The sequence below is a fragment of the Diorhabda carinulata genome, chromosome 4, assembly GCF_026250575.1.
Source record: "Diorhabda carinulata isolate Delta chromosome 4, icDioCari1.1, whole genome shotgun sequence".
Lineage (NCBI taxonomy): Eukaryota > Metazoa > Arthropoda > Insecta > Coleoptera > Chrysomelidae > Diorhabda > Diorhabda carinulata.
The window spans coordinates 7,347,068-7,360,454 of NC_079463.1; the positions used below are offsets into that span (position 1 = coordinate 7,347,068).

Sequence of the window (13,387 nt, forward strand, 5' to 3'; positions counted from 1 at the left end):
TATCTTATAATGTGAAGTCTCAATTAGTAGCATGGATCAAGCGTGGAACAGTCCGGGCGACCCTAACCTAACGGTCATTCCTCTAAACTTACCTGCGTGTAAAATACTTGGGATGAATCATTCCTTGACCATTAATAGAAGCATGATATTAGAGCAGTACACAGTGATTATCTTCACCTCATCATCCTCATCTTTTACTGGAAGTCAATCATTAAGCGCAGTCAATCATAATTAAAAAACTTGAGCGTCTAAATAACATTCTGTATATATAGTCTGCATGAATGGAAATTTCAAATTGACAATTTTGTTTTAGAATTTTTCTTCGCATGGGAGTGAGTTTTTTTTGTTCTTTTCGCGTACAAATATTTTAAATTTAATATTTTACTATATAGAGTATAAGAGTAGATTTAATATAAGAAATATATATCTATATTAATAAAGCGCTGTTTTTCTTTCCTGTTACTGTACCTCAAACGATAATGTCATGAAAGTTTGCACAATTTTCATATAGTGTATTTCAAAAAAGGTGACATTAGGATAGGTAGGAAACTAAAAACTGGGGTTTGATTACAAAAAATTTCCTCAACGCCTTCCGCATTTATGATAAAAAGTGTTGTAACATGCCATCAAATATTTTAATATTTCTTAGTTTAGTACTTTTTGATTTGTTTATTCTAACGTTCAAGTTTTTGAAGATAATTAATTTGTTATCGACCTCCCAATTCATTCGAAGAATTCAATAAAACCTCATTGTCGTTTCTAAAACGTCCTCTATCCATATTGTACTGTGATTGCATGAGATGTCATATTCAACAACGAACTGACCGTATGGATAAAAGAAGAGATAGAATCTTACTAGAAAACTGCTCCTCGTCTAAGGTAATCAAAAATATTCATAACCATATCAGTTAGGAAGTCTGAGAAACTCGAGATGTCTAGCTACGAAAATAAACCAGTGGTTGACAACTGCAGATTCTGCGAGCAAGCCATAAACAGGAAAGCGTCCAATCTGCGAAAGTCCTGCTTATAGTGGTAATATCTTGGGAATTGGGATAAACAATTTCCAGAAAAATAGTATCCTTAGAAGAGTATATATTTTGGAGGCAGAATGCGCACAAAATATCTTTTTATGTGTGGGTACAGAAGGGTTTGAAAGTCAAAACTAGGACCTCAGAAATTGATATAAGGAGAAATAAAATTGGGAATTAAATGCTATTTTAAGGCACATTTTATTTAATATAAATAAAAAGTATACCATAAGGAATTTACATATCTTTGAATTCTCCAGTCTTATTAAGCAACAAAATGTCGGGATTTTCTTTCTCAAATTCACTTGGCTCTCTGTCTCTGTCTTCTTGACCCCATTCACCAACGGAGCTTAGTACATTAGGCTGTTTCTTTTTTTCAAATTCTTCTCTCTGCAATATTTTTTATGTATAGTAATGTCTAAAAAATCTGATTTACTAAAATGTAGTTTCACTTTTATACACAAATATTTCCATCAAATTATTTATATAATACGTTGAATTCATTTCATTGAATATTTTTTTCCATAATTATTTTACCTACTGAAAGGCAAGGGAATATTGCCTAGTGACCAACGAGAAAAATATAAAATTAAAAGTAATGAAAGACTATGAGAAAATTGATAAGTTAGAGGTGAGGAAATTGTGAGCTTCTAAACTCTTTTAATTCTTCTTTGGTCGTAAAGTTCGTGTGGAAAACTAGGTACTTCAGTCTGCCTAATTTGGTCAAGGGTGGCTACTGCTCCTTATCTTCGTACAACAGCTCAAACGGGTCACAACCACACTCCTAAACTTTCTTCCGATAGTGCTTATGGTCATGATGAGTCAATTTCTCAAAGTCATGTCCTCTCTCCTCGGAACGCATCAACAACATGGCCGACTCCTTCTTGTCATAATTGCTTAATAGATGGTGCTCATATTGCCGCGGTTTCGTGCAACCCAAGGATTGTAACATATTCATGTAAATTTTCGAAGTAAATCCATTTCATTCTGTGTTTCGAAAAGTTTTTATTTTATTATTTTTAAGAAAATTAAGAGTTTTAAGTGTTTTGTCTTGTTGCTTTAACAATATTCACAGTTATTATTTGAGTGATTATAATCTAGAAAACCAGTTAATATTAGTAACACTAGTTTACAATACTTCTGTTGTCAAAGGAATTTCAGTTGTTACTGACCACCTATTTTCAAAAATATATCTGCGTATATAGAAGTAAACTTTTGACTTTAACATTTTTTTTTTTCAATCATTCACCAAATAAAAATGTTGAAAAACAATTTAATATGCTTTAATGTGAGTATAAATTTATGGAAACTTATTTCGAATTCCTATGTTTAACATTGACAATTTAAAACTTAATAAGTTATTTCTTAATAATATGTATGACTTCCTCTTGTCCCAATAACATCCCTTATAAGATTACGTATAGATCTAATCAGTTAGCTACTGTTTCTTGTGCGATGTTAAGCCACTTTTCTTCTACAACAACAATAAGCTCTGAGATCGAGTTTGGTGCAAGTCTATCTCGAATTCTTCTTTTTAGCTCATCTCATAAATGTTCTATTGCATTTAGGTCAGGACTGTATGCTGGCCACTCTATAACCCGAAAATCGACTTCTGCAATGTAATCTTTCACTATTCTCCAATGTAGTCGACGTAGGGTACCACATGAATTCTAACATCTCCTCAATTTATCTGTCAGACATTAAACCTCTTCTTCCATTAACACAGTCGCTCCCACAGAAACTGCACCCCTCCATAAGCACTCCGCTCTTCAAAACAGCAATATGCAAATTGCTCTCTTGGTCTTCAGTACACTTTCCTTTTTTGGTTGCTACCACAGAGGCATATTCTGATCTCATCTGAGTTTACATATTTCTTAAGATATTTCGAGACATGAAAAAAATATCGTTGGTTTTTGCTATTTTAATGTTAATTTAGTTTACTTTTAAAAAACCTACTTAAACTTTTATGCTTCTATTCATAATTGCCAAATCATATATAAGATATATGAAACAACACCCTCTAGCATTCACGTTGCTGATTGAATTGCTTAGGATTTATATATTTTGTATTGTTGAACAAAAATTCTTTCAAACAAGATAAAATTTATCAAAATCGTCTAAGCAGAATCGCATTTACAGGGATTTTTTTCTTAACAAGGATTCCACGCTCCCCCGACTCTTATTTGAAGAGAGAGACTAAAACTTGTGCAATAAAAAATGCACAAAATTTATTGAAAAATTCAATGATGAAATATTAAGTGCCACTCAATCGACGAAATTTAACAAAATTTGCTTCTTTAATTTTATATTGTCAACTATGATCTAAAAATTTTGACCCAAAGATGCAATATAATCCGTTCTTACTTGACCACTGAACACAATGGAAATAAATATTTAAATTGTTCATAATATTCACTGAATTTATCATCCAGTTTGTAGTATATACTATGGGGCATTTGTCATACTGTGTATTAATTTTGAAAGTACTCTATTTGACCTAACTACTGTTTTGTAAATCCCATATTGCTTATTGAATAAAATGTACATCTTCAATAGTTTTTCTCTGATATCCAATCTGTTACACCTGGAATTTATCTATGTATAATAACTTATATGCAACATAAAATTTGCAAATGAAACTCAATGAATAAGTAGATTAAATTTATTTGAAAAACTGTCGATAAAAAAATTAAAATGAAAAAAAAATTAGTTAGTTTTCACCTGTGTATCCATTTTGGCAAACTTATCAAACATGTTAGCGTAAATCCTCTTTTCTTTTTGTAATATTGCCTTTATTGCATTTGAACAAATAGCTAGTTGGTTCTTTGCAGCTGTATTATTCGGATCTATTTCTACACATCTGCAAAATTAAACAATCAAAAAATTACAAATACGGCAATACAGATTTATTTTTTTAACTATCCATGGTGATAAAACTTTTCCCCTCGATAGATAATTGAAAGTAAACTGAATCATCATGAAATAGTTTACCTGGTAAAGTCTTTGTTTGCTAATTCAGGTTCTCCCAATTGCAGTAAAGCTTGCCCACGTCTGAAAAGGGCTTTTTCATTATTGGGGTCTATTTTTAAAGCGGAAGTAGCGGCAGATCGAGCGTCGAAGTATTCCTTCAGCTTTAATTGACACAGAGCTACGTTCAAATGGGAAGCTAATAGAAGAGCGTCTCTTTCTTCTTTTGCATCAGTATCTGAAAAAGTATAACCTCTAATATGTCTAAAATGTGATTATATATTTTTAATAAATTTCCTCGATTTTCTAAACTACTCATATTATGGTTGGTAACAAATTAATTTTAGTTTTGGAGAAAATACAACTTTTTTTAACAAAGAAGAATTTTTAATCAATTATATATTTTCCATTTTGCTCAATGACCTTTTGCCATCTTTCTTCTAGATTCATGATTCAGCGCTTATAAAATTTCTGGTCCTTATCAGCAAAAAACTGAACCAGGTAGGATTGAAGGTCATAGTCATTTATGAAAGTTTGACCATTCAAAGAATTCAACAAACTTCGAAATACATGGTAAACAGATGGTGCCATATCAGAACTGTTTGGGGGATGTGGCATCACTTGGATTATTATAAATCATCACTAAACCTTTCTGATTTGACAATTCTCGTCGTTTTTCTTTGATTTCTTCATTAATTGTTGACGGTAAAAATCAGAATTGATCGTTTGGATCTTAGCTCAAACAACACAACACTTTGGTAATCCCACCAAACTGACAGCATGAGCTTTTTGTGTCGCTTTTCAGCTCGATGTGGTTTAAAATTACTTAGGAAACAGCTGTATTAGAGAATAAAAATGTTTATTAAAAAAATCATGATTTAAACAAACTCAAATCTGATTAAAATCATAATAGAATTTATTGTTGAAAGATATTCCTCCTCCCCACATAAATCCAAATTACTTTTAGTTTCTCTTTTGAAAAATAATATGCTTACCGGTCTCGTTCTCCAGATAGGATTGAATTCTTTTGTAAAGTTTAATTGCCAAATCGTATTTTCCAGCTTTGAAATAATATGTTCCTTTTTCCTTGCACATTTTTGATTGTTCAATTTTTTCTTGACCGTCCATGGACCAAGTTTCTTTCAATTTTTCAAATTTTTTTAAAGTAACTGTGTAATCTACTGTAGCATTTGGAGGAATGTTATATTCCTAAAACAACAAAAAATTATTTGTTCAAGCAAATATTCAAAGAAAATAATTATTAAACATACAATAATCCCCCTTATAACCCAGTACTCTTATAATGAATTTTCATATTATGTGGAGATGTTCAGCATTATATTCTTGTACTGCGAAATTTGTTATTATTTGTACAATTAGAGCATTTTAAAAATTTTATCCTTTCAGCTGATCAAAGTTTGATTTATCAATATAACTATGGATTACAAACATAACATACTTTGGATCCTTCCTGGCCAAATGCATACTTTGGTTTAATAATTAATCTAGAAGTTTCATTTTTCTTAAACTTCTGGATAGCTATGTCAATTCCTGAGATTATGTTTGCTTCAGAACCTTCACCTACTGTAAATGTCACATCTCTCTCATCAAATATTCTATTTTCATACTTTCCAACAATATGTACTAAAAAAAATGAACAAAATATATTAGAATGAATCTACATATGAATAAATTTTATGGAATATACAGATATCAATGAAAAAACTTTAACAAACTTAATTATAATCTACCAATGTAGTATTTAGAGCTGAAACCACAGGGGAACAATCAGATTACTAACAACATCACTAAATAATTTTTTTTAATATCTAAAATGTTTGAGATAGCTTTGGAAGAGCTATAAATGTTAATGCACAAAGGAAAAAAATAACCCATCTGTGGTAGAGTTACAGCTCAATTAGCTGGGTGTTTCATTTTTATTTTTTTAATTATCATGAAGTTTATTTTTGAAATTTCTCTTTAGACCTAACCTTTAGAGACCTAATAACTGTTTCAAGTTAATCTTTTTTATTGTTTAAAAATTTTAATACTGATGGATTCTCTCATAGAAATCTACAATATTTCAACTTTTTCATATCTTAAAGTGTGGGAATTATAGAATCTTTGGACCTTCGATATCTTGGAGCATAGAGGTGCTGAAATTTTTTTATTATATTTCCCATACTATCAGAAACCAAGGTCAAATTCAGGGACCACAAAAATCATAATCATGCCAAACAAGTACTATAGTGGGATAAGTATATAGGTGAAAAATTAGTATTTAACTTACTTACATTCAACTTGAGCACCTTCATTGGGTGTTGAATACCCCTCACCGGGACCTATTTGAGCCCTCTCAATAGTACCATCCATATTAGGGCTTAAATCCTCGCATTTCCAATTTAATACTTCAACCTTAATGAAATGAAGACAATATTTTCACAATCATTTTATATTCTTCTCATGACGAATTATGTTGATTTTAGATTTCTTTTAATAAAAAATTGCTCAAAATAACAGTTAAAAATTTTAACCTATTTAGGTCTTTGACAAAATTATTCAATAAAGAGCAAAATAGGTCAAAACGTTAAATTTTTACCTGTTACTTTAAACTGATTTTATATAAAAAGATTTAAAATCAAGATAAATCATCACAAAAAATATAAAAACGTCGAAGGATTAAAAAGTTGGAGCAAAACATACTTACATCAAACTTAAGCGTGGCATTTGGGGGTATGGTTGGTGGACTTCCATTAGCCCCATATGCATATTCTGGTGCACATGTTAAAATAGACCTTTCTCCTTTTTTCATAGTTGCAACTCCAATATCCCAAGCTTTAATGACATTACCTTAAACATAAAAGTTAGTAATCAAAATAAGTCTTTTATGATTTTTGTTATACCTTTTCCTAAATCGAATGTAAATGGTTCATTTCTGTCTCTACTAGAATCAAATTTGGTACCATCAGTCAAAGTACCCGTATAATGTACAGATACTTTACATCCCGGAGGTGGATATTCATCTCCTGTACCTTCCTGAATAACTTCCTTTAAGACTCCACTATCTTTATTCGGAGATATATCAATTGGTACAGCCATATCAGCTTGTTCTTGCTAAACACTGGTCAAACCTAATGATTGTTCTAGAAAATTAAGTTAGGTTATGTATCAAATTGGATGTTAAACTACATTTTTGAATAAAAAACTTACCTAATTTGATCAAATAATTCAAGGAGTTTTTTCTTTAAATATTAATAGAAAACCACTAATTAGTTTGGTTAAAACGTTTAGTATTATCAACGGTTTAATAAAAACCTGGAAGGAATTCCCGCTAAACAATCAATAAATTCTAGACGTATATAATGTTTACCTATGTTCTAGACAATTCTCTTTTGACATTTATATTTGCCGGAAGTTACTTCGACGACAATATAAAAAACAGCTTAAAACGAGGAAGATAAATGGTGGAAGTGGAAATCCACCTATAACTTTTAATAACTGTAATAATATTAATACCAACTATTAATTTTCAGTGATTTTAGTTGTGAATTTGAAATTGTAATTGATTTAGTTAAATTAAAAAATATTTTAACTAGTATTTCGATTAACGACTATATGTTTTATGACTTTCATTTGAACCATTATTATGAGGTGCAAAAAATGCTTTGGTGCGTTTAGTTTTAGTATTTTTCCTATAATTATCAACAAATAATTTTTCAAGGGAATATCTTTGGTCATAAAATTTAAAAAACCCGCCGTTGATCCAAGAACGTTCGCCATCTATGACCTTGTAGATGTTTTAATGTCAACATATTGACAAGTAACAAATTTAAACAAAATATGAAATACATTTTATTTGCAAGAAAATTAAATTAAAATATATTTATATATTATAATGGAACGAATTGATTCAAAACGTAAAATATGTCGCCTATGTTTATCGGAAACTATTGTGTATTATTCATTACTTGATGAAGATAAAGCGATTTACTTGGAAGCTCTTACTTCAATAAAGGTAATAATCTTGAAATTATTTTAAAATAAATTCATTCATCAAATATTTATTTTAAATTCAATTTGATATAAAAACGTGTTCATAATTACAACCCATATGTCTTTTCTGACTACCTTTTTTATCTGTATAGGTAAACACAACATTCATAATTTTTTTTATAGATAGATGAAGATGAACCATTCTCGACAAATGCTTGCGTCCAATGTTGCCTTAGTTTGAAATATGCATTCCAAATTCAACAAAACATTCTGGAAGTAGATAGAAAGCTGCGTACAGTTGATGAATTAGAATTAGAAGAGGAATCTGCAGAAACAGCCCAGGAAGAAATTAAAAGTGTTGAAGATAATGCCGAAGAAGAACCAAAACATACTCTTGACCATGATTATGAAGGTAAAAAACGTTGGTACAAAGTAAGACTAAATTTAAAAATAAGTGATACAGCATTGACCATTTTTCACTAGGTTTTATTTCAATTTTTTGAATGTTTTATTTAAAATGCAGCTGTTTTCAACTATCTTTCGTTTAGGTCAATATTAGAGGAATGTCGTCGATATACAATGTTTATTACCACAATTCTCACCTTACATCATTTAATGTAAATTTCATCTCAGAAGATGGTAACTGGTTATTTAATAAAATGTATGGCAGTGTGATTGTGAGTATTGGTGTAGTGATAGTGTAAACAGTGTGTTTTGTATGAAAATTATAAATGGTTCGAGAAATTCCAACTTTAATAAGAGAAATAAAGATAATAAAATATTGTCAGAACTCTTAGTTGAAGTTGTTGAGCTGAAAGTAGCTTTCTCTGTATTGTCTGTAGATACTAAATTGCTCATTTTAAATATTTAATTTTATAAATAATTTTGGCGAGTTTTTTGAGAAGAAAAATTGGTTTGTATCTTTCAAGATGTGTTAAGTCTTTGGTGACTCTCTATATTGCTTTGCAGTTTGTTTGGTTTGGCAAGGTTTATTTTTATACACATTTGAGCACATCATATTCAGATTAAATGTTTTTTTGCATAATTTATTGGTTTGTAATTTATAAAGACATTACAACATTTGTATGGTAACTATGTACTTGACTCTACAATTGTGAATTAAATTTTCCTATATTTTATTTCAAACATGTAAGATGTATGTTCTTTGACTATCTAGAAGTGCTTATAACAAGTGCGGATTATGAGACAAAATAGCTAGAAAAATTTGGTTATCAAATTTTTGTAGAACAATGTGGTCTCTAAATAATATTCATAGAGCAAAAATTGCCAAAACAGCAGAGATACAATTTTACAAAACAATGATTAGGTCCACTATAATGTATGAGTGTGAGTCCTGGGCTCCAACTCAGAAAAATTCTGAAAAAATATAAATGTGGGAGAGGAAACTGCTCCAAAAAATATTTGAGGGCGTGAAAATGAACAACGGAACATGGAGAAGAACTAATGCTGAGCTGAAAGAAATATATAATGAGCCTAATATTACACAAGTAGTCAGTTGGCTCAGGCATATGTACAGAATTAATGCAAACAGAATAGCCATAAGAGCATAAATGGAGGTAGAGGGAATCGGAAGTAGAAGAGGCAGGCTGAAGAAGAAATGGATAGGTGAGGTAACTATAGATTTGAGAATAGTGGGTATACCTGAGTGAAGAGAAAGAACAGAGGACAGAAATGGATGGAGAGGTATAGTAAAGAGAGTAGAGGCAGAACAATAAAACAGAACGATTATAGAATACGAACAATGGTTATACACTGCAGTTGTATATAACCATTGTTTATTTTTAACCAAAAAAGTTACAGAATATACCCCATAGTGCTGTAATATATATGTACATTAGGGTATGTATCTTAATTATACATTTTAGGTCATTCCATCAACATATTTGTGGATGATGATGAAAATTATGTCGAATATGAGCAGGTAAAAATTGAACCCTATTCAGAGGAAAACTCTTTAGATGAAGTTACAGTACAATCAGCGTCAGATGAGTTGATTACAGAACAAAATTTCGTTATCCCAGAACTTAACCGTGTCGGTTACAATAAAGTACCTTGTAAAATATGTGGCTTAGAAGTTGTAGAAAAAGAATTATTGCAACATACCCAATTCCATTATTTCTCTACTGTGAAATGTGATGAATGCAATTTGTCTTGTGATAATATACATTCATATAGAAAACATCTTGCTGAAGAACACAAAGACTATCCTTCTAATAAAAGCTGGAGCTGCAAAAATTGTAACACTTCTTTTTTATATAAACCATTATATATCATTCATTTTAAAAGGTAAGCGCAATAATAATGAAATATTATAAAAACAATTATTTTGGAATAGGGTAGATATAATTAAGAATAAAAAACAGGACAGGATCATTTCAGTAAATACAAAAAAACCTAGAGTTTATTTGAAATAGTCTCGCCTATCCTTTTGCACGATTTTATAATGGTATTACTAGTACTGAACCATTTTGGTGTAGGTTAATTAGCCTGGACTTTTTAATTTTCAACAATTCTTGGTTGTAAGTTGATCTTAGGTGTTTTATTTTTGATTGGCCTCGGCCAATAGATTTTATAGGAAAAAGGTTTGAGACAGTCGTTTTATCTGTATTATTTTCCCTTATTTTATTAAAAGTGCATCTCTTCATTCCTTAACAACCCTTATACAGGTTGATTGATTTCTTTGAATAAGTTGTTCTTGAATGACATGAGATGGTGGTAATTCTTCTTAAACAACCCCTAAATGCACTAAGTAGACTATAATATAATTATTCTGAACAAACCCCCGTACAGATTCATTCTGTGAAATCTAATTTATTTTGATAAATAAATTTCTGAGATTGATTTAAGTGAGAATTCAATAATTCTTCTATTTGCTCTATTCATTTGTGGATCCTGAATGCCATCAGATGGTGGTAATTCTTCTGATCAACCCTTGTGCAGGTGGATACTGAGAGATCTATTTCTTTTATAAATACATGTCTGGAGATGAATCAGGGGAAGAATAAATAAGTTTTGAGCATGTTTTCTATTTCTTTTATTCAATCAATTGGTCCTGAATGTTATAAGATGGTGGTAATTCATCTGAAACAACCCCTGAGCTGGTTGCTTCAGGGAAAGAATCAATGAGCTTGTAGGATGCCTTCTATTTGTTTTGTTGAATAAATTAATAAAAGTGATCATGAGAATTTAGACGAAATTTGTAATTATCATTCGATATTGTTCAATCAGCATTATTTTAATAAAAAAATTTGATCATTACATATGGAATTATAGTTATTAGATTATTTTGAAAGCAAATTTTGATCAGGGTCTTGTTTTAAACCTGTGGTTTTAACATTTTACTGATTTTTATGGTCTCTAATTTCAGCAGGATTTACTAAATCACTTGTATACTTTTCACTTTGCTTTTTTTAATTCCAAAAAATTATCAACATTTTTTCTTATTAAAAATTTTACAACCCCCATGTTTTTAATTATTATATAGACAGGTCTTTATTGCTTTGAAAGAATTACTATTTTGTTTAGAGTGTAATTCACTCTCAAAACTATGTAAAATTTTATAATTTTGTACTTTTCAGCGCTCATCCACCTAAAGCACCTGAAGAACAAGAACCTGGTACTTATCAATGTTTTTATTGCAAAAAAAAATTCTATAGCGAAAGGCGAAGGGACACTCATGCTGCCACTCATAAGAAAAAACAATGCGACATTTGTAGTGTTTACATTACTCCTTCCAACTTTCCTGCCCACAGAAGATCTCATTTTGAAGATGAAGTAGAATGTCCGATATGTAGTAGAAAATACAAGAATACAATATCACTGAAAGGTCACATCCATTATACTCATTCTACAAGAAGTTATTTATGTGAATTTTGCGATAAATCATTCAAGAAATCTTATGCTTTGTTGTTGCATATTAAGAGAGAGCATACTGGTGGGTATTCAATTTTGAAACATATTTTAACACACATAAGCGTTGATCTTCCTAATTTTAAAAATTTGGAATCTTTGGTAAATAATGCAACCAATGTATATCTTTCATATGTTTCATCTTTTTGTTTTTTGGAAACCAGAAGGTTTCCAGTTCATTCAGAACTGCTTGATAGCAACCTTTTTGGGCGTCTGTCAACTTAGGAACAATTTAGCAAAGAAAATTGAAATATAATTTCAATTCAAAACCTACAAATCGAAATTACAAAAAAATAAAAAATCCTGAAAAAAAAACAAAACTTCTGGTATAGAGAAAGTAAAACCTGTAAAAATGAAAAATATTTTTGGTGATTTGAAACACATTAAAAACAACTCATTTAAAGCACGAGTTGTTTCAAAAAAACTTAAAATTGCCACAATAAAACTGCTACTGCTTGGAAGACGGAAGCACTTTTTCCAAGTGAGAAAAATTCGTTTATTTTGAGGTGTCCACCCCAGAAGCTTGCTCCGGCCAAACCATTCATCCACCAGTCATCTGGTGGCACCAGGTGGCTCCATTATTTAGTATTGCGGAAGAATATTCTCTGTTAGTGATTTGCGCCTCTATTCTACATTATTCAGTTTTAAAAAAGTTTACGTAAATAAAAACTTTTTGTACATACTATGAGCTATAGAATTTAACATACAAAATTTTGTATGACCCTGTAAGATAATCACTTTATTATTGTTATTGACTTATATATTTATTTTTAAGGAGAGAGATCTCATGTATGCGACTTGTGCGGAAAAAGTTTTCTAACGTTCTACAATCTTAGTAAACATAAGAAGATGACCCACCAAAAATTGAGACCTTTCAAATGTAATTATTGCCATAAGAAATTTTCCTCTAAATTTGCCGTCCGGACTCACGAGCGTCAACACACTCTCGATGCTCCATTTCAATGCGACATATGCGGTCAAAGTTTTCGTCAGAAGGTATCACTCAAAGGACACCGAAAATCAATTCACAATATCGAAGAACCCCTTACGTGCGCTTGTGAAGTGTGCGGTAAAAAATTTAGTAATAAGTTTGCCGTTATGAGTCATATGAGATTGCATTGAGTTTGTTTATATTTATTCATTTCAATTTGTGATAAAAAAATGTTTCGTTAAATAAAATTGTTTTTTACAAATTTATTCTTTATTTTCTTAATGAAAATAAAGCAGCTTTCTTTCCTTCATTTTTAGTGTTTTTTATAGAGGTCGAAAGTACATACTTTCGTCCCTAGTAGCAGGGACGAAGATAGAAGTTTTGTTTTCTATACAGCAGAATTTGCAAGTTGAATTATCTTTTGAACCAAACATCTTCAGGTTTCATTGAGAAACTTTATCTCAACTCCTATAATTTGTACGTTTTGCTGTTTTTTTCCTATCTAACTCCACTCCACTTCTAGTGTTTTTTCTATTAT

General features: G+C 30.5%; 2 protein-coding genes across 3 annotated transcripts; one reads left to right on the plus strand and one right to left on the minus strand.

Moving 5' to 3' along the window:
- Nucleotides 1-1,215: 1,215 nt before the first annotated feature.
- Nucleotides 1,216-7,488, minus strand: LOC130893496 (FK506-binding protein 59). 2 transcript variants are annotated; one of them, XM_057799693.1, is made up of 10 exons: nucleotides 7,366-7,397; nucleotides 7,206-7,310; nucleotides 6,899-7,138; nucleotides 6,703-6,845; nucleotides 6,290-6,410; nucleotides 5,455-5,639; nucleotides 4,991-5,204; nucleotides 4,020-4,233; nucleotides 3,750-3,888; nucleotides 1,216-1,418 (listed from the first exon to the last, which is right to left on the minus strand). In XM_057799693.1, the coding sequence occupies exons 3-10, from the start codon at nucleotides 7,092-7,094 to the stop codon at nucleotides 1,266-1,268; spliced, it is 1,365 nt and encodes a 454-aa protein (XP_057655676.1). In that variant the 5' UTR covers nucleotides 7,095-7,138; nucleotides 7,206-7,310; nucleotides 7,366-7,397; the 3' UTR covers nucleotides 1,216-1,265. The 2 variants fall into 2 exon arrangements, with proteins under 2 accessions (XP_057655676.1, XP_057655675.1); XM_057799692.1 differs by having other exon boundaries at nucleotides 7,206-7,488.
- LOC130893495 (zinc finger protein 62 homolog) lies at nucleotides 7,383-13,111 on the plus strand. The gene is made up of 5 exons (XM_057799690.1): nucleotides 7,383-8,010; nucleotides 8,172-8,400; nucleotides 9,875-10,295; nucleotides 11,588-11,943; nucleotides 12,694-13,111. Exons 1-5 carry the CDS (start codon nucleotides 7,891-7,893, stop codon nucleotides 13,038-13,040), a joined length of 1,473 nt encoding a protein of 490 aa, XP_057655673.1. The 5' UTR covers nucleotides 7,383-7,890; the 3' UTR covers nucleotides 13,041-13,111.
- Nucleotides 13,112-13,387: the final 276 nt, after the last annotated feature.

Coding starts and splice junctions, on each gene's coding strand:
- LOC130893496 (XM_057799692.1), bottom strand. CDS start 7,094: ATGGCTGTACCAATTGATATATCTCCGAATAAAGATAGTGGAGTCTTA. Junction 4,234..4,990: donor CTATCTGGAGAACGAGACCG/GTAAGCATATTA, acceptor ATACTTTTTCAG/ATACTGATGCAAAAGAAGAA. Junction 3,889..4,019: donor GCAAACAAAGACTTTACCAG/GTAAACTATTTC, acceptor TTAATTTTGCAG/ATGTGTAGAAATAGATCCGA.
- LOC130893495 (XM_057799690.1), top strand. CDS start 7,891: ATGGAACGAATTGATTCAAAACGTAAAATATGTCGCCTATGTTTATCG. Junction 8,011..8,171: donor AAGCTCTTACTTCAATAAAG/GTAATAATCTTG, acceptor TTTTTTTTATAG/ATAGATGAAGATGAACCATT. Junction 8,401..9,874: donor TCTTGACCATGATTATGAAG/GTAAAAAACGTT, acceptor TATACATTTTAG/GTCATTCCATCAACATATTT.